General features: G+C 35.4%; 4 protein-coding genes and 1 non-coding gene across 6 annotated transcripts; 2 read left to right on the top strand and 3 right to left on the bottom strand.

Annotated features, from left to right (window-relative positions):
- Window positions 1–1,496: 1,496 nt before the first annotated feature.
- On the top strand, window positions 1,497–2,531 carry LOC105791560 (acidic endochitinase). Its single transcript, XM_012619670.2, has one exon. The coding sequence runs from the start codon at window positions 1,558–1,560 to the stop codon at window positions 2,452–2,454; it is 897 nt and encodes a 298-aa protein (XP_012475124.1). The 5' UTR covers window positions 1,497–1,557; the 3' UTR covers window positions 2,455–2,531.
- A 73-nt stretch (window positions 2,532–2,604) lies between these two features.
- On the bottom strand, window positions 2,605–8,284 carry LOC105791557 (uncharacterized). Of its 2 annotated transcripts, XM_052634649.1 has the most exons (15): window positions 8,261–8,284; window positions 7,589–8,021; window positions 7,374–7,460; window positions 7,031–7,137; window positions 6,754–6,804; window positions 6,396–6,567; window positions 5,783–6,088; window positions 5,478–5,681; window positions 4,913–5,389; window positions 4,589–4,798; window positions 4,174–4,362; window positions 3,868–4,031; window positions 3,634–3,786; window positions 3,464–3,542; window positions 2,605–3,274 (listed from the first exon to the last, which is right to left on the bottom strand). In XM_052634649.1, exons 2-15 carry the CDS (start codon window positions 8,012–8,014, stop codon window positions 2,831–2,833), a joined length of 3,069 nt encoding a protein of 1,022 aa, XP_052490609.1. In that variant the 5' UTR covers window positions 8,015–8,021; window positions 8,261–8,284; the 3' UTR covers window positions 2,605–2,830. The 2 variants fall into 2 exon arrangements, with proteins under 2 accessions (XP_052490609.1, XP_012475118.1); XM_012619664.2 differs by lacking the exon at window positions 8,261–8,284 and having other exon boundaries at window positions 7,589–8,228.
- A 523-nt stretch (window positions 8,285–8,807) lies between these two features.
- TRNAG-UCC (transfer RNA glycine (anticodon UCC)) lies at window positions 8,808–8,879 on the top strand. Its single transcript has one exon. It is a non-coding gene; the product is annotated as a tRNA-Gly (tRNA).
- Window positions 8,880–9,051: 172 nt separating this feature from the next.
- LOC105791558 (UDP-D-xylose:L-fucose alpha-1,3-D-xylosyltransferase MGP4) lies at window positions 9,052–11,909 on the bottom strand. Its single transcript, XM_012619666.2, has 4 exons — window positions 11,217–11,909; window positions 10,967–11,128; window positions 10,405–10,620; window positions 9,052–9,580 (listed from the first exon to the last, which is right to left on the bottom strand). The coding sequence occupies exons 1-4, from the start codon at window positions 11,703–11,705 to the stop codon at window positions 9,371–9,373; spliced, it is 1,077 nt and encodes a 358-aa protein (XP_012475120.1). The 5' UTR covers window positions 11,706–11,909; the 3' UTR covers window positions 9,052–9,370.
- Window positions 11,910–12,697: 788 nt separating this feature from the next.
- LOC105791559 (protein ABIL1) lies at window positions 12,698–16,262 on the bottom strand. Its single transcript, XM_012619669.2, has 9 exons — window positions 15,824–16,262; window positions 15,128–15,210; window positions 14,789–14,939; window positions 14,598–14,697; window positions 14,368–14,460; window positions 14,160–14,244; window positions 14,000–14,052; window positions 13,822–13,910; window positions 12,698–13,159 (listed from the first exon to the last, which is right to left on the bottom strand). Exons 1-9 carry the CDS (start codon window positions 15,914–15,916, stop codon window positions 13,007–13,009), a joined length of 900 nt encoding a protein of 299 aa, XP_012475123.1. The 5' UTR covers window positions 15,917–16,262; the 3' UTR covers window positions 12,698–13,006.
- Between the last annotated feature and the right edge of the window lie 1,898 nt (window positions 16,263–18,160).

Here is an 18,160-nt window from a genome sequence, read left to right as displayed (position 1 = left end):
GGAGCAAGCTGCAAGAGCCACATGGGCTGAACCATTTCACATGACTAGATCACACGGCCGTGTAACCCACACGAGCTAAACCATTCCACACGCCCGTGTGGTAGTCCGTGTCGTTTTCATAGGGTTGCACACTGAACTTCGAAAAATCGTTTTTCAGGCATTTTAGTACATATATATGACAAAGATAAAAAGATAGAATTGAGCCATCATAAAATATTCAAGAAAACAACTCGAAAAACACCATTGAAGTCAACTTTGAAGCAGATTTCCGTCAAGATTGAAGATTCCTAGTTGATTTCTTAGAAGTTATCATGAGTTTCTTTATTTCTTTTAGTTATATTGTATATTGAATGTTTTTATTTTCAAATATAAATTAATTTTCTAAATACCTAGGGGAGATGAACCTACGATGGATTTTGTTGTTTGAACTAATTTTTGCTTAATTGAGTGGAGTTGCACGTAATTCTAAAAATAGGACGACATAAATATATCGAATTAGAGTCAAATCTAATAAGGGAATCCATAGCATGAGTAAATATGATAATAGATGTTTTAATTGAATTAGAAAGAAATTTCAACTAATTAACCTAGATTCAATTACTCTTATGCTCGAAAGAGATATTAACATAATTTAGGAATTTCTACATATCAAGTTACTAAGTCTTGAAATTGTGTAATTTAGATTGATAGTTCTGAGATGAAATCTACGTGAATTCTTTCTTGGGTATTATTTTAATTTTTGGGTGTAATCGATTTTCCTGATTTATTCTTTATCGTATTCGTTAGTTAATTAATTTAGTTAATTTCAGTTTTTAATAAATCGGTTAAATAATAGAAATGCGGTAATTACTAGTACTTTTAGTCTTCATGAGAACAATATCTTACTTACCGTAGCTAACTATTAATTGATTTCATGAACATCAAACAATCTGAAAATAGTAAAAGATAAAGGAAAAGAAAGGATTTATGTTTTGCATTTTGGTGTGCATTTGCATATCTTACAAATAAAATTTGTCTAATTTCTCGTATCTCGTATAAGGACATAACTATCAAATAAGTTTTTATTTGGATAATAAACACAATCATTCATTAAATACTATTTGAATAATTATAATATTTATAGTACATAACTTATCGCCAGCCAAATAATATAAATTTTAAATTGTGTATGAAACATCTGAGATAGAATACTACTTTTTAACAGTCGCCTAATGTGAAAAGCTAGCGTTGTATCTTTTAACTCATACGGCCATTAAACATTCTGAAATGGAGAAGTCAAGTAGTAGTCTAAGGGTTTATATTGCACGCCACATTTTATTGGCCAACCACCAAACATTGCATGGACATGGTGAGCCACGTTTGATATTCACCATATACACTCAACTCAAGGGATGAAGCCAATAGTAAACAGTAAAGGAAGATGAATGTGTAACGACGTGGAAATTCACTTCCAAACAAATACTCCACTACCCTATGCTTTTCTCCTCTCTATATAACAGCTATTCACAAATACCCCCAAGCATCATAATTTAAGTATATACCAGAGTAGGATCAAAGATGGCATTAACTCCAGCAACCTCACTTGCTTTTTTCTGCTCAATGGTTCTTTTACTGTTTGTTACTGTTGATGCTGGTGGAATTGCTATTTATTGGGGTCAGAACGGATACGAGGGTACCTTGGCCGAGACTTGTGCCACTGGTAGCTATGACTTTGTCAACATAGCTTTTCTTCCGACGTTTGGCAATGGGCAGACACCGATGATTAACCTTGCCGGTCATTGTGATCCCTACAGTAATGGCTGCACTGGTTTGAGTTCCGACATTAAATCGTGTCAGGCGAAAGGAATTAAGGTAATGCTTTCAATCGGGGGAGGTGCTGGGAGCTACTACCTTACCTCGGCTGAAGATGCTAGGGAGGTGGCTACTTATCTTTGGAACAACTTTTTAGGGGGAACGTCATCTTCTCGACCATTAGGGGATGCGGTTTTGGATGGAATCGACTTTGATATTGAAGGAGGAACGATCCAACATTGGGATGACCTTGCAAAGTACCTCTCAGGATACAGCAAACGTGGTAAAAAAGTGTACTTAACCGCAGCACCTCAATGCCCCTTCCCTGATGCTTGGGTCGGGAGTGCCCTGAAAACTGGTCTATTTGACTACGTTTGGGTTCAATTCTATAACAATCCACCATGCCAATACACATCTGGAAGTTCTGGAAATCTAGTAGATGCATGGAAGCAATGGACTACAGACATTCCTGCAACTAAAATTTTCTTGGGACTCCCAGCAGCCCCGGCTGCAGCCGGAAGCGGCTTCATTCCAGTAGCTGATCTTACCTCAAAAGTGCTCCCTGCTATCAAAGGTTCCATCAAGTACGGAGGTGTTATGCTATGGTCGAAGTACTATGATGACCAAACTGGATACAGCTCTTCTATCAAAAGCCATGTTTGATTGCTATTTATTAATCTTGTAACCGTGCTATGAGCTTTATGCTATAATGATATTTTTAATGTTCTATGTCAACAGAATATCGAATTAAGTTAAAAGCAAAGAGACAAAATTTAACATCGAAAAATAAAATTTAGAATTGAGGGCAGAAAATAAGGAGAAAGGTAAAACTTAGTGTACAGTTTGAGCCATTCAAGAATATTAATGACCAGAAGGATGCTGTTAGCTAAATACAAAAATACTCACATTTAAACAAATGATGCATCCTTTCTGACATAAACAAGGCATAGAAGCAAAAGAAAAGGGTAGAAGAAGATCAAAAATTAAAGAATTATCAAACTAGGTTCTATTGCCAAAGATGCAAAAAACAGACATGAAATTAAACTGATGTTACTGTTGTTGAATTTGAGATCTCAATATCTTCTGGAAGGGGTTTCACATACTTCCCTAATGCTTTTTGACGGTGTTTATGCCTCATCCTCTCCAGTTTGTCTTTGCTTTTCTGCTTCCTTGTCTCTTTTTGCCGGTTCCGGAGATTTCTCTCTCTGTCAAGAACACCTTGCCAGACGACCTCACCTGTTGATGGCCATAACCATCGTCTTTTTGGGTGGTCAGAATCTGCTTCCTCGGCTAAATCCTCATCCATGACCTTTAAAGTGTTGAATGAAAACCATTTGATCCACATTTTACCCCTCCGATCCTTGAACTTGTGGTATTCTTGCATCGCACCGGTTTCAGGATTCACGTATACAATCCGACGTGCACTGTGATATGCCCAAACATTTATAAGCAGCTCAAGCACCCGTGAGTAGCAATGCTTGTCCTGTAGAACACAATCACTACAATGTCAACAGAAGAATCGACGGACTTTTGAAAAATAATGTAGTCTACCATCTAAAATATTTGCAAAATCCTGATGGGAATAACTCAATTGATGAATGCCATTCAATAATTGTATAAATTATATAATTTGAGATGAACTTTCATAATAATAATGCACTTTATAGTTTACCTTCGAGAAACTCAGATAACAGTGACCACTTTGATAGTGCTCATCATACATTTGTGCATCTAATGCATCCACAAACATCCTGCAAATAGCAAATGAGAAATTAAGTGTTTACGGATTGCAACAGTTTCAACTGTTCATGCAGAGAAGACATTAAGTGTAAAGGCTCTCACCTTGAGAACATAACGAACTCTAGGAAGGACTTTGTTGGCAAGGCCCAACTCTGCATGACAGACCATGTGCCTTCTCCTTCAGGCATGGGTGGCAAAGAGTTGAAATCCTGCCCTAAGCCATACATCCTTTTAAGAGTCTCAGAGAATGCAAGCCTGCAATGAAATGATAAACGAGTTTAGCAAATATGTTTAGGCTTTTGCAGTTGAAATAATCAGCAAATTTACAGCTCTTACTTGCACTTTCCAGCATTTATAGCGTCACAAAATGACCAAAAGTCCCTCTGCATGTTGTTTCTTGGATCAGTGTCCATCCGAACCCAAAAGTATACTGCGTCACCATACTTTCGCTTTTCAATGGCGTCTAACAATGAAGTTTCAGCAATTCCGGACAAGGATGCCTGTTTTGTCCCCACAATTAGGTACGAGTAAAGGGGAACAATTAAAAGGACAAAATATATTTAATTTAAGGTGTTGCTAAGCCAAATGGCATGATTCTCACAAATTAATCTAGAAACAAAAGGGTTTGACATATTACAGTACCTTCCGAGCTGTTGCTCGCCATGACTGAAACCCTATCCAGGCATTCCTGTGTAGACGGTCAATCCGGTTAGCAATAGCAAAGAAGGCCCCATATTCACCAAGAGTGTCTCGGTAGTATGGGTTGTTAAGAAGTTGCAGACGAGACGGTCCATCAACATCATCCATACCAGGTCTTCGACCTTTGGTGGACTGCAACACACATTAGACATTTTTTAAGTGCCACTGCTTTATGGAGATTCGTCAAAATTATGAATTACAGTACCTTCATGCTTTCCTTTTACAACTTCTATTTCTTGAAGGAGAAATAGGTCTCCAATTGTTTACATATAAGTTTTAAAGAGATTCTTAATTTCATTATAAGTAATTTAATAAGTACAACAAAACACAAACCCATATGATTCTTTCACTGACTTACCAATCCAATTCCACGGTAAAGAGAATTTTGGTGCAGGAAAGGCCATGTTCCTTCACCAAAATAAGGTTCATAAATACACAATGGTTGACCAATCCTTTCGAGTTCCCTTTCATCCCTTTCGTGCAAGTCATTTCTCATACGGTCCGCCTTCTTGGCATTTCGATATACGTCCTCCCAGGTTCCACGAGGTTGATCAGTTCTATCTTTCAACTATAACATATTTGAAAGAGCATGAAACTTCACTAAGTAACAACTTAAAGAAAAAAAAGCTGAAATTGTTCAACTAAACTTTTGGCTAACATATGCCCACAGAACAATTCTTACCTCTTGCTCCTCTCGTCTCCTTTTAGTATCGAGAATATGCGTCCTTTTTTCTTCCTCCCAAATTTCATATGAAAATGAATCATCCACAGCAATTAATGAACCAAACTTCTCCCTTCGAGAATGGTTCCATTGCTCCTCTAACTTGTTCAAAAAATTGGCACTCCTGTCTTCGAGAGTAAAATTTAGAAAATACCCAAACAGGTTCCATCGCCATTCTTCTTTTAACTTTGAAGGAAGTTCAGCAACAGCCTTATGAGGTGCAACTTCTGATGGAAGCTTGAGAACATTTTCCAGTAGAAAGGCATATCCTTCAACAGTTTCCTGAACCATCAAGTTTTTAACAGTTTCTCTCCCGATCGAAGCAATATTGCGTGCCAATGGAGACAATTTTCCATTTGATATCACTTGCAAAATGATTTGGGTCAAAACTTTAATATTCTCCTTGGGAAAAATATAGCCGTTTACCCTGTCATCAACCTATTTGTTATTACCAACATAAAGTCAGTAGCTTGTTTGCCTAATGATACCGAATATGCATGAACAAAAGAGAGTGATATAGGCTTACATATTTCCTGATATTGGAGAGTTCTGGTGCTATGATTGGTTTCCCAAGGGACATGGCTTTCGTCAAAACTTCCGGGAATGATGGCTCATCAAGAAATGAGCCATATATCACAATGTCAGTCATGCTCAGAACGTTGTCGACTTCTTCCTCAACAGCCACATGCTTCACCACACCACTAGGATACCTCAAGTTGAGAGCAATTCTCTAGGAAAGCGAAATATATGTGAAATAGTAGTGAGAAGCTTGAAAACTATGTCCACATATAAATTTAACCACAGAACTCTATGTAGTAATTATGGCCATACCTCAACAGCCATGCTGTAGTTGCTTGTTGAATCACTGCTTAAAATAATGATTTTCGGGTGGGAATTTGAATTATTGTCAGCAAAGAGGGGTAATAAAGCCTGCAAAATAAGGGCATGCTCCAACCACAAGCCCTTGTACATGAATTGACTTCCAACAATTGCAATGAGTACTTCATCAGGTCCATAACCCATCTTTATACGCTGACTATCTTTTAACAAATCCATTGCATTCTCTCCTTTCCATACCACAGCTGGAGAACCAGGAATGACATAATAGTTTCCAGAATCAAATGTCGAATAGATCATCTGCAGAAGGTAGAGTAAGAAATCAGATCATTAGAAACAAAACCCAGGTGAGAAACCACTCTTAGAAGCATAAACACTAGATGAAACTGAAATCACATAAACTAGGCATTGAAGTAAAAACTGGCTCAAAATATAAATCAGTTACTAGGATGTTTTCTAATAAAATAGGAGCATTATCACTTTGTTGCATGCATTTCTTCCTCTGACCATCTTAATAGGACTAAATAGCACCTATATACTTTCACTACTTTAGTTATAATATGTTAACTATGAACCAATGATGAAATGATTTTCAAAGATATATTACCGGAAGTGCATAGTTAGGGAAGACAACAACAGTAGCACGACTGAAAACTTTTTTCCAATCATTCACAAGCTCAGTCTGTCCACTTGAAGTGTATTCTCTAGAACGTATGGCAAGCACTCGTTCATGGATTGTCCATATAAGTGGAATAGATTTGAAAGGTTCCTGAATAAAACTATAACAAGTAAACTCACTCACGTTAATTGACTTGAACAGAATAACATTCTAGTGAAATTTCTAAACATGCATCATAAAAGATCAAATAAAACAAATTAATGTCTTCAGCATGTATGGAAAAGTGTCTTAAACTTCAGAAAGCAATAGGTATAGAGTTTTGCCTAAAGAATATAGAATAACCTACCTAGAAAAGACACTCTTGGCCTCAAGAGAGCTAACGAGTATGCCGTCATAGCTGCAGAACAATATATCACAATTACATACCAAAAAAAAAAAAAAACTTTATATAGGAAAAACTCAAACCATTTTGAGGAAGAAAAGGATGTCTTATCCAGAATGAAAGCAAAAAACCGTCACAATAGCTTGATCAAACTTCTTAAAATAGGAATTAATGTACATAACTTATATAAAATATCAAGCCTAAAGTGGGTTTTTGGTAGATTACAAACAAAGAAACGTACTTCAGCCAATCAACAGCAATCTCATTCTGTTCGACTTTAAGAATGGTGACCGGAACTCCGATGCTTTGCCAAGCATTGCGTGCAAGACCATCTTCAAGGGAGTATACCTTTCAACAAAGTAATTAAAACACATTAAGCTAAGATGAACCGTTAACTTCATTTGCTAAGATTTTTAGCCTATTCAAGGCTATCACTCCAAACATTCCCAGCAATATACAAGCACTAAGTTATCAGCTGAAAAGACATTTAGGGTTTTCTTGACTAAACAACAGAATTCAACAATTAAAACTAAAAGAGGTCAAACTCACAAATCATGAACTGCATAGAACTCATTGTCATTTACCTGAAGTTCATACCCAATCTCTTTCAATGCGGTTGCAATGGTCACCATTAGCAATTGTTGTGGGTGAGCCAATAGATCAGCAAACACCTTCATTTTGAAGTAAAACAGCACTATAAATATCACCATGCAGCAAAAGATCCAACAACAAAAACTGACCCCCTTAAAAATGTATCCATTGATTGAATCAACAAAAGTAAGAGACAATTTTAACTAACCAATGCAAGCTGAGGTTTTCTATAATGGAAACGGTGTTGACTCCGGTTGAAACCAGATGAAGAATCCAAATTGACTAGTTTATTTTCTCTCTGAAACTTCTCTAATAGCTTGCACGGTTCCAATCTGATATCTTCACCAAAATCTAGCCCACCCATCTCTTTCAAATAACTCAATTCTCCAAATACCGAATCTTTATCATCCAAGAAGGAACCTTGAGATTTGTCCATTACTGAACCGGGCAAAAACATTTGGAAAAACACAACAAAGAAGAGGAAAACAGCAACGGTGCAAATCCATTGGAGATAATCTAGCTTCTTGAAGAGCAAAAGCCGAGAAAATCTCGATCTGGGTCGGCTCGAAAACGGGTTCCTTTCGTTCCTACTACCGGCTCTCTTCAACGAGATCCCATTTTCTAAGGAACCCATTTACATTCTCATCCAAAAAAAAAAAAAACCTTAGCTCTTGAAACGCAAAAAGAAAACTCAGTCTAAAATAACTAGAACAAATAAACGAAACACACCCAACAAAGCAAAGCAAAGCAAAGACTAGAAAGTGGGATGTATTAAAGTTTATTTATTACAGAAAGAGGAAGCTTGTGATATGGCAACAATAGCATTTAGATGGATTTTGAATGGATCATTGAATTGTCAAAGATGAATAGAGTGACATACACAATAATTGACAGACGGCATGAGATTTTTTTGGGGGGGGGGGGCGGGGGGATTTACAGATTTTTACTACGAAGGGAAAGCAAAAGAGTAATAGATTAGTAAAAAAAAACACAAAACGTAAGATCAGATCAGTAGAATTTGGCTGCGAGCTGTAATCTCTTCGGTCGAGAATCTTATAATATTATTATTCCCCTTTATTTTAGCGTGTTCTGTCTTTAATTATTATTTTTTCTTTAGCCTTAAATAATTTTTTATTTATGTTTTTAGCTTTAAATAATTAAGATATTCCTGCCACGTTTTTATAATATATTTTAATTTCAGTAAAATTATCGGCGTGGGGCTGCTGTTAATTATTTATTTTTCCTTCTGACCAATAAAAATAAAATCAGTATGAGAGATGACAGATGATAGATTCTTGTTTATCGCTTTTTATTGAGACCAGTTAGTTTATTAATGACAGAAAAACAATATATCTGTTTTCAGGAATAGTTGGCCGACACTTTTTTTATGGTACTAATATATTCTATATGCCACCCATTCCAGGCAGGCGTTTGTAGTCCAACGGTTAGGATAATTGCCTTCCAAGCAATAGACCCGGGTTCGACTCCCGGCAAACGCATATGATATTTTCTTTGCCTTTTGTGAGAGCATTTTTTATGCATAATATAGCAATCAGATCCAGTGTCAGCATTGGATTTTTAGCAAAGCTATCAAAGAATAGATGTTAGCTGAGATAGATATTATAACAGCAAAGAATATATATTGTATTTGCATAATGTTAAGTAAAAACATTGTGACAAAAATTTGATTGATTGATCAAGTCTTTTCTGGAAACAAAAGTTTAGAGTGAATTTCAACAGAATATTTGGACTTTGCCCTGTTTGAACACTATTTAAATTTAAAAATTTTGCTGAAGAACTGAGCATTCTTAGCTGCTAAAGGTCCACATCCATCTGCAGTGTCTTCTGCTAATGATCAATGCCTATCTGAGAGCATCGAAGCAGACGGTTTTGTGAAGAAGATTATCAAACTGGATGTTCCACCTCTTAGGACGGTTTCTGAGGATGTAATTGGTTATGCAGAACGCAATCAGATGGTATTCCAGCTTTTTCATAATCTGCCTAGAGGGGAGTCAAGGGCATGATCATCAACCAACCAAAGGCCATAATCTTGGAAGCGCTTGATCTTCTTTTCAAAGCCGATGATGTAATTATTATGAATTATGACGTGCATTCCCTTGGTTTGCTGCACCCATGTCTGGTTCTTGAAGTATAATCCTCCTGTTGGGAATGCTGCCTGAGGAAGCAGGTAGAGATCCACCTGTAGAACATATTATTAATGTATGATTATCAGAAAATCAAATCTTAATACCACAAATTTTAATAATATATCACACACCATCTATTATGAATATTAAAGACAGAGAGCGAGAGAGAAAAAGGGCTCGTAGAACCACAAATCTAACACCCCAGAGACTTTACATACCCAAACCAAGAGCAACACTTTGCAATGGACCAGAAATGCAAGTAGGACTTTCTAAACATTGGATTGGATTAACAATAGATGTTCCTTTAGCATTATGGTAAGCCGATTTCCAAGTTACCGATTAACAAAATATGCAATTACACACTACTGAGAATTCATTTGAATATGAATGCACTAAGTGCAGCGCTGATCAAAGGATGTACATGTATTAGCAAAGTTTTTTCAAATTATGGCATGTAGAACAAGCACAGGATATTGTCTGAAATTCCAAACCTTGAGGAGCTAGCCACAATTCAGGAACACAGGCAAATGTGGCATAAAATTTCAACTTAACAAAGAAGAAAAGAAATGAGAAATATTAGGGGTATATGCTACAACCTAAAATGGAACTACTGAGAATTCATTTGAATATGAATGCACTAAGTGCAGCGCTGATCAAAGGATGTACACGTATTAGCAAAGTTTTTTCAAATTATGGCATGTAGAACATGCACGGGATATTGTCTGAAACTCCGAACCTTGAGGAGTTAGCCACAATTCAGGAACACAGGCAAATGTGGCATAAAATTTCAACTTAACAAAGAAGAAAACAAATGAGAACTATTAGGGGTATATGCTACAACCTAAAACGGAAATGATAAGAAGATGCATAAACATACCAAACCAGCAGTTTTGTTTAGAGCCCAGTTAAAAGCAGGCTGATCATTTGCTTTCTTTGCTTTCGACCATGGCTGAGCTTGAAGTTCTTCTATCCATTTCTTCATTACTAGTTTAGCTCCATCTTTGGGACGCAGAAAAATCATGCAACTACAAATATAAGTGCGACCCTTTTTCCCCGGAGGTGGCAAATCATGGGAATGGTTCAAAGCCTTCACCTGATCAACCAAAGAGAAGTAGCATGAAGCAACTTTACGATAAAGAAGCAGTGGCAGCAATATTTCTAGTATATAGCAGCCTAGAGTCTGGGGTAGTGGGGCGACTATTAGGTTAAGTACAAGATTCAGTCTTCGTTCCATCCTCTCCATTCTTTTTACTACTACTATCCACTGAATACAATCCAATTATTCATAGTTTAAAAATCATGGTGACTGTGAAATGGCTTCAGATAAGCTAGAGTTCATTAATTTCTCATGATCTAATAGAATTGCTTAATATTAATGAATATAGTTAGGCTATTATTGCCTAACACAGTAAAACATATAGCAAAGTTAGCATACATACAGCAGCCATGTCATCAGTGAAGTAAACATCATGGTTTCCTTCCAAATAAGGAAAGGGATCTCTCAACCACACCATATCAACATCGTTATACATAACATTGTAGCCAAGCTCCAAAATTTTCAACAAATGTTGAGGCCTCCTGGAAGTAAAATTGAAGAATCCCTAGATCAAGCACCCAATCAGCATCAATTGAAAATGTTAGGGGGAGAAACAAGAACAAAAACCCAGATATGTGAAACAGGGATAGAACCTGAGAGCCAAATTTATGGGCAGTTTGTGAATCAATTGCGGGAGGGACAAGGACGGCATGGCCAGGCCATTTTTCATTAACTTTATAAAGAGTAGCGTAATCCTCAGCTATCACAAGGACTTTCTCTTGGTGCTTTTGTCTGGTAATACTAATCAGCCAATTATTGAGGAAAGGCAAGTAAGGTTGACTCACGGCGCAAACGATTAGGGTACCATTTTTGGCGACGAAGGAAGCGGCTTCGGCCAAAGTGTAGTCACGCCATTTGGAAAGGGAAGAAGATGCCTTTTTAGAGTTAGAGAAGGTGGCTACGGGCATGCCAGACCAAGGAACGAACACTCCGAGGATTACCATGAGGGAGAGGAGGATAATTAGGCCTGTTGGACTGAAGATCGAAATGGGTCTTTGCGAGGTTGATGAAGAACGTGGGGAGACTGGGTAGGCGTTCGAGAATGGATTCTGGATGGGTCGTTGGTGCAAGAAGGATGACATTGTTGCTGGTAATACTGAAGATCATGAACAAAAGAGCTTGTTTATGTAGTTTTACACTAACAATAACAAGAAGATTCCAATGAAGGGGGAAATTTTGGGTTTAAGGAAACGTGTTCTGAGATCGGATCTGTAAACCATAGTTGATAGGAGGAAAACAGTAATGGAAAGGATATGATTGTGGGTCGGGTTGTCGGTGTTGAGTCCGAAATTTTAATGATCTTCCAATGCTATCTTACATAAATAATTTTAGTGTTGATGCTGAGTTATTATTTAACTATAATAATTAATTTAAATTTTAGTTAAATCATTTTGCAACACCACCATAAAATATATAATTTATATTACAACATATTTTTACCAAGGATTTAGCACAATGATTAACAATACAAAAAACAAACAAACAAGTGGTTGAAGTTTTGTGTTAGCAATTTCAAATTCAATGTTGAAACGCGGATAATGTTAATTTATGTTTTTCTTAAGTTGTTGTATAAGGCCTAAATAAAAGAGAAAATAATAATAATAACATATTTAAGCACTTTCGAAAAGATCAACCTTTATTTTAGCACTTTTGTAAAGATTTAATTTTATTTGACCAAAAATTAAACCTATTAAATCATTCTATAACCCTAAAAACTTAGACCCAATTTCAACATTTAACCAAAAAACATTAGAATTCTTAGATTTTGCAATTACTATAATTCTACTAGTCTTTATATTCTCCATAAATTATAAATTTAATTCAAGCGCCTTAATTTTAGAATTTTAAATTTCAATCTCTTCAAGACACTTCAAATTTTGAAAAATATAAAAACAAAATACTAAATTAAAGAACAAAAATGTAAATCTATCTGCGTAACTAATATCAAATTTTCACATAACACATTTGTTAACATTAACAAATATTTAAATCAAAAACATCAAATTAGAATACAAAACCCTTTTCCACCATCCAAACCTTCAAACACCAATATATAACCAAATTTCAAATGAGATGGAGATTAAAGATCATATTATAGGATTATTGATCAAGACTGAAGCAATTATTGTTAAGAGTGGACAATGTTACTCACCTTCATTATCGGATATATTATACAAATTGCTCATTATTAAAAACCCAAATTAAGAGAAGAAAAAAAAAAAAAGAATTTCATCTGGGGCAAATTAATATACTACTACTACTGTTGAAGGAACCAACAACTAAAAAACATCGAGGGTGGCTAATTACAGGCAACTCCATCCGCATAAAGGAGAGATTTTACATAGTGTGGCATCATCGTTGTCGTAAGTTTGTTTTAGGAGATTCATGCAACATATCCAGCCTTTAGCTTCATTTGTTTTTGTTTGACAAAGAAAGATGACAGCACACTTTTGCTCCTAACAGGTGCACGTATAATGTCGCGCTTTGGGTTATCAAATGACCTGAATGCTGTCAAAGGTTTGGAACCCTCCAACTCCTGCCAATGATAACAGGGATTTTACATAAACATGCAATGTAACAAAGTACATAGGAATATTTACCAACCCACTTGGAATCGTAAGTTGGTTCCCAGTTATAGCATCATGCTGATAATATAATGGTATTGTCCTCTTTCGGTGCTGTTGAAGAACCGTCCCCTCAAGATTTTGTCCCCAGCTCTGAGGAGAGCTTAAGGGTGCCTCATAGGTAGCTGAAAAACAAATCCAACCACACCACTGAAGAACCGATGTATGATGGAAATCCATGGTGCTGAAGAGTGCAAGGCATGGATCAAAACCATGACTTCTATGATATAGAGGTTGGATTTGCTCTTTAGCAACCTAAGAGACACCCCTAGGCTCTCTTTAGAACCAGGGGACAAAACTGTGAGGATGTGTCTTCTTTAGCAGCACCCAAAGAGAGCAACCCAATTTGTGTGGTGTTCCCAACACGTTTCAAATTCTTAAAAAGAAATAAGATAAAACATTTTCCAGAATTCACAAATGAAAATGAAATGAAATGCCTCTCTAGCCAAAGATCAACTAGCATACTAATAGGAATGAAGATGGCAGTTCAAGATGAATCATTCTTGTGTTAACATAGAAGCATCAATTTAAAGAACATCAAGCACGTATGTATTCTTGCTGATTTAAACATTACCCTATGTGTGATACCCAGTGATGGGACAAGTGCATTAGAAGCAGGAAAAAGTGCTGCTGAAGACTTTGCCCTTGCATTGTCTCCATTCTCTGCCAGAATTACAGTCAAAATACAAGTATTATCATCTAAAGCCTTTTTTAACAATACTAAAAATGAGCTACTGGTCTAACGTGCATACCCACTAACTGGAAAACCTCAGAAGCGGGAGCAGGAGGTTTTGAGATTTCATTGCTGCATGGTAAGCAATGTTAATAACTTCTTTCTCTCAGCTGAACATTAGAAGCGCTACACAGAAAGGAAAATATCCATTCAACATAGAATTTTTAAGCCAAACTAACCTTGCTAAAGTTTGTGAAGTCCCTTTCAAAGTAGACTTGGTTTCTGAGGATAAGTGCCAAGAAAGAGTTTTTGATGCAGGAGTATCTATATTTGAAAATCTTTTAATCAGTACCATGATGTTTACATTCTTCCTTTAAGAAATTATATCACAACAATGCAGAAAACAACTAACATAGAAGAGTTCCTGCCTGCTAAGAAACACTATACCTGAAGGCTGAAGACGAGATTTAGCATGGAGATAATTTTGCCTAGGATCAGTCTGTAACTGGGGACTAAAATGTACCTTCTTGCTGACAGAATCTGGCTTAGAAAAAATTGCAATAGAAGAGAGGCAAAGAAACAGGACAAAAAGGAAATGGAAATGAGAAAACATACAAAACTTCAACCCACTAATTAGCTTCCAGGAAAAAAAGAAGGCCTCTATCAACTACTCTTACTCGGTAAAATGTAGTGCTTGTGATGTCTTGGGATAAATGCCAACAACTGCTGCTGCCTGATACCTTCTTTATCCGTGTATGTTTGGCACGTAAGAAGTTTCTGACATTAAAAAGCTTAAATTAGCTGAGGCTCTCCATTCAATAAATTTCTTGTACTAGCATATTAAACCAGAGAAGTACAAAGAGATTACCTGATTTAAACTAGATGCTTTTAGCTCTATGGTAGACACTTCCAATGTTTGCTGCTCAAGAAGATCAGTCAACTTGTAAGCCACAGTGCCAAGGTGATCAACAGCATTTACAAGAGCCCGTACAGCATAATCTTTCAGGTTGTCCAGTACCCTAACAAATGTAAACACAATCCAATGCATAAGCATTGATATGAAAAACATCACAGAAGCAAGCCAGTGCTCTTGGTAATCGATCAAGTTCTGAAATCAATTATGGTATAGCTTGCATGAACATGAAAAGGCTGTTAAACAAACAATGAAGAAACTAAGCAAGTATTTAAGTAAAATAGGTAACCTTACATCTGCTTCTGCTCATTATGGAGATACGACTTCTCGCAGTACTCAGCAGCTGAATAAAGCTGAGGCCTTAAGTTCTTGAGCTCCTATAAAATCAAAGGGTCAACTAATCAATTAGTATAACAATGAAATGCTGGGAAGCTCAAAAACTCATGAAGACAAATTTTGACATCAACAAGGAGAACAAGTTAGCAAACCAAATTAAAATCTTAACTCTTCTGCAGATATTAGATTCAGATACATGAATTTTCCAATTTTCTTCTGATAAGATATTATTAGATAATACAATATGTAAAGCTTTTCCATTGCATAATTCAATTCGAATTCGCATTCTACTTAGACTAATACGACGGCTCTAAACTCAATAATGGGAAGTAAGCGGTTCTTTTTCTTCAATAAACCCAATAAGAGACTATATCTAACTTACAATAGATTCATCCAGTGCTGCAACTCTACTTTCTAGCTTTGAAACATATCTAACTTTAGTCAAATGCAAAGATCTACCAATATTAAATCAAAAGGAAAAAAAAAACACAATTTTTCTAAGCCAAACAAAGGGAATTTCTTTATTCAGGTCATTTTCTCTCCCTCACATTTCCCCTCAGCAATCAAGCAGTGACTTTAAACTTAAAGTCAACCCAAAAAACAAAATCTTCACAAAACAATCAAATTTAAAAAGTTAACCAGATCTGGTAGAACCTGCAAAGCTTTAACGAAGTTCTTGCTACGCTCCATGGAAACCTCGTCAAAGGTCATGGCGGGATCATCAGGCCTGGGTAACTCCACTTCCATTTACGTCACCTTCTCTTATAAAAATCGCAGAACCCTCCTAAACCTCAAATAGAACCGTAAAGAAGAAAAAGGAAAACTCAATCCCAAAAGAGAGAAGCGAAGGTGCAGTTATTAAATGAATGAAAGTGGTAAGAAAGAGACTAATAAGGAGATTTGGGGTTAGGTTTTTGGTGGAATAGCTAAACAAACTTGAGAGAGAAAGTAGAAATAATAATTTAAGCCCCAAAACGAAAAAACGAAAAGGAAAAGTGAAGTGGAAGCAATTCCAGGGAAAGAGAATTGTTGAAGAAAGTTTTGGAGTTAAAAGCAAGGGAAAATGACTGTCCACTGAGAGAGAAAGAGAGAAGGTTACTGTTTTATTTAATTCTAAAGTGCTAGCGTTTAATGTGGTGGTTGACATTTCCACTGACTTCACTCACACAATCGGTTTCGGTGATTTTATTTCATTATTCTATCGTCACATGCGCATCTAGATTCCCTTAATAAGATCTCAATATAATGTTTGCAAGCGGTTTAAACAGAATAGGAGTTTAATGGAAATAATATCTGTGGAGACGCTGAAATGACAAATATACTATTTAGTTTTTTCTGTTTTCTGTTTTCATTTTTTTTAACATCTAATTCAATTATATTTTAATATACTTTATTGTATACTATTATTTTTGTATTTGCACCTAACCTTATATTTTATACGTTTACCAAATATCCAACATTATATTCCATTAGAGTAACATTATATTTTTGCTTAATAACATCACTAGTACTGTGAAAGAGTGTTACTATCAAAAACAAAAATATTGTTAAAGAGGTAGCACCAACAATCCTCTCAACATCCATAATCAAGCTAAAACAACCACTATACTAAAAGCTTCCAAAGCAAACCAATAGTAAAGATAAAACAGATTTAAATCGATTGTAGCATGGTTGTTGATATTTTTCATGCTTCTTGCTGCATTTTTCTGTTTTTTGCTCTCTGCTCTTCTTGCCTTAAAAACACCAACATTTTACCTTTAACTAGACAAATGAATCATGGATGTGGGTGTCACTGGAATCAAATTCCACTATAAGCATGGAGAAATGTGAAAAGGATAATAATGTTAAAAATAATTGTTAAACTCAGCCCAAAAGAAACAGTTTTGAAGTTAGAGAAGGGAAAATTCTAATCTCGCACGAGCTGAAAAGCCCAGATCTAAAATACCCAATACTTTTCAAATACTAATCATTTAAACACATAAAAAAAAATTAGGAATGTTTCAAATTGATGAATAAACTAGTTAAAGCAAAAGAGAAAATTGAGAGAATTTAAAGAGAAATTTACGAAGGGGGAACAAAGAGGGAGAATTAGGATCTTACTTTCTGAACTTTGCTTGTAAATTTGTAAATCAAATCAGGTTTTCTTGGTTTCCTTTCTAGATTTTGCTTGTAATTACCTTTTTCTCTTTATGGAAATCAAATGAACTACCATAACAAGTAAATTAAACAAAGAGAAAGAAATCAAGGCATACACAAATCTCCAAAGTTGAATGATAAAGAGATTTACAACCTCCAAACTAATATTGGAATTGAATGAGGGTTTGAGATTTGCTAATTAGGGAAGAAGTGTTGCAAAAACGGGTTTAAAAAATGCAGCGGAAAATAGATTTGAGAAAAATTTAAGAGTTATAATTTTTTTTCCAAAGCAAGAACTTAGTTTTAATATATATGGTAATAAATACTTAATCAAAATTATACTTTTTCGATTCGTCTAGGATGAATACTTTGACCAAGTAGTCTTCTCCGCTATCTTCAAGCTCATGTCTACTGAGTGCGGGCTTGCTTCAAATCAAAAAAACTTTCCACCAAATTACCAGTAAGGCAATTTCACAATTTCTCTAAACTCTAGGGTCAAGTTATAAATATGAAAAATATCTCTAAAATTTTTTAAAATAATTTCTTTAGAAAATTTTCTCTCTACAACTTTCTCTTGAAATTCAAGTGTATGAAAAATAATAAACCAAGACTCTCTTTATATAGGGAGAGTTCAGAGAGTTCAACTATGATTAAACTTAATCAATTTAATATTAAATTAATATAATACTTATCAAGAAAATATTAGATTAAATTTAATATTAAATCTATTAAATTAATAGAATATTTATTTACAAGATAAATATTAAATTAAATTTAATATTAAGATAATTACTTTAATATTAAATTAATAAAATACTATCAAGATAAATATTTAATTTAATTTAATATTAAAAT

This window comes from Gossypium raimondii, chromosome 8 (genome assembly GCF_025698545.1).
Source record: "Gossypium raimondii isolate GPD5lz chromosome 8, ASM2569854v1, whole genome shotgun sequence".
Classification (NCBI taxonomy): Eukaryota; Viridiplantae; Streptophyta; class Magnoliopsida; order Malvales; family Malvaceae; genus Gossypium; species Gossypium raimondii.
The sequence above is the reverse complement of the archived record's forward strand: the minus strand, read 5'-3'. Positions and strand labels throughout refer to the sequence as shown.

Bases quoted from the DNA above. Each gene is read 5' to 3' on its own strand.
- LOC105791560 (XM_012619670.2), top strand. From the start codon at position 1,558: ATGGCATTAACTCCAGCAACCTCACTTGCTTTTTTCTGCTCAATGGTT.
- LOC105791558 (XM_012619666.2), bottom strand. From the start codon at position 11,705: ATGTCATCCTTCTTGCACCAACGACCCATCCAGAATCCATTCTCGAAC. The intron at 10,621-10,966 runs GTATGTATGCTA...TTGGTTGATCAG, and splicing joins TCACTGATGACATGGCTGCT to GTGAAGGCTTTGAACCATTC. The intron at 9,581-10,404 runs GTATGTTTATGC...TATGTTCTACAG, and splicing joins TAAACAAAACTGCTGGTTTG to GTGGATCTCTACCTGCTTCC.
- LOC105791557 (XM_052634649.1), bottom strand. From the start codon at position 8,014: ATGGGTTCCTTAGAAAATGGGATCTCGTTGAAGAGAGCCGGTAGTAGG. The intron at 6,805-7,030 runs GTACGTTTCTTT...ATTGTTCTGCAG, and splicing joins ATTGCTGTTGATTGGCTGAA to CTATGACGGCATACTCGTTA. The intron at 6,089-6,395 runs GTAATATATCTT...TACCTTCTGCAG, and splicing joins TCCCTAACTATGCACTTCCG to ATGATCTATTCGACATTTGA.
- LOC105791559 (XM_012619669.2), bottom strand. From the start codon at position 15,916: ATGGAAGTGGAGTTACCCAGGCCTGATGATCCCGCCATGACCTTTGAC. The intron at 14,461-14,597 runs GTAAGAGTAGTT...TTTCTAAGCCAG, and splicing joins CAAGCACTACATTTTACCGA to ATTCTGTCAGCAAGAAGGTA. The intron at 13,911-13,999 runs GTATGCACGTTA...TAATTCTGGCAG, and splicing joins TGAGGTTTTCCAGTTAGTGG to AGAATGGAGACAATGCAAGG.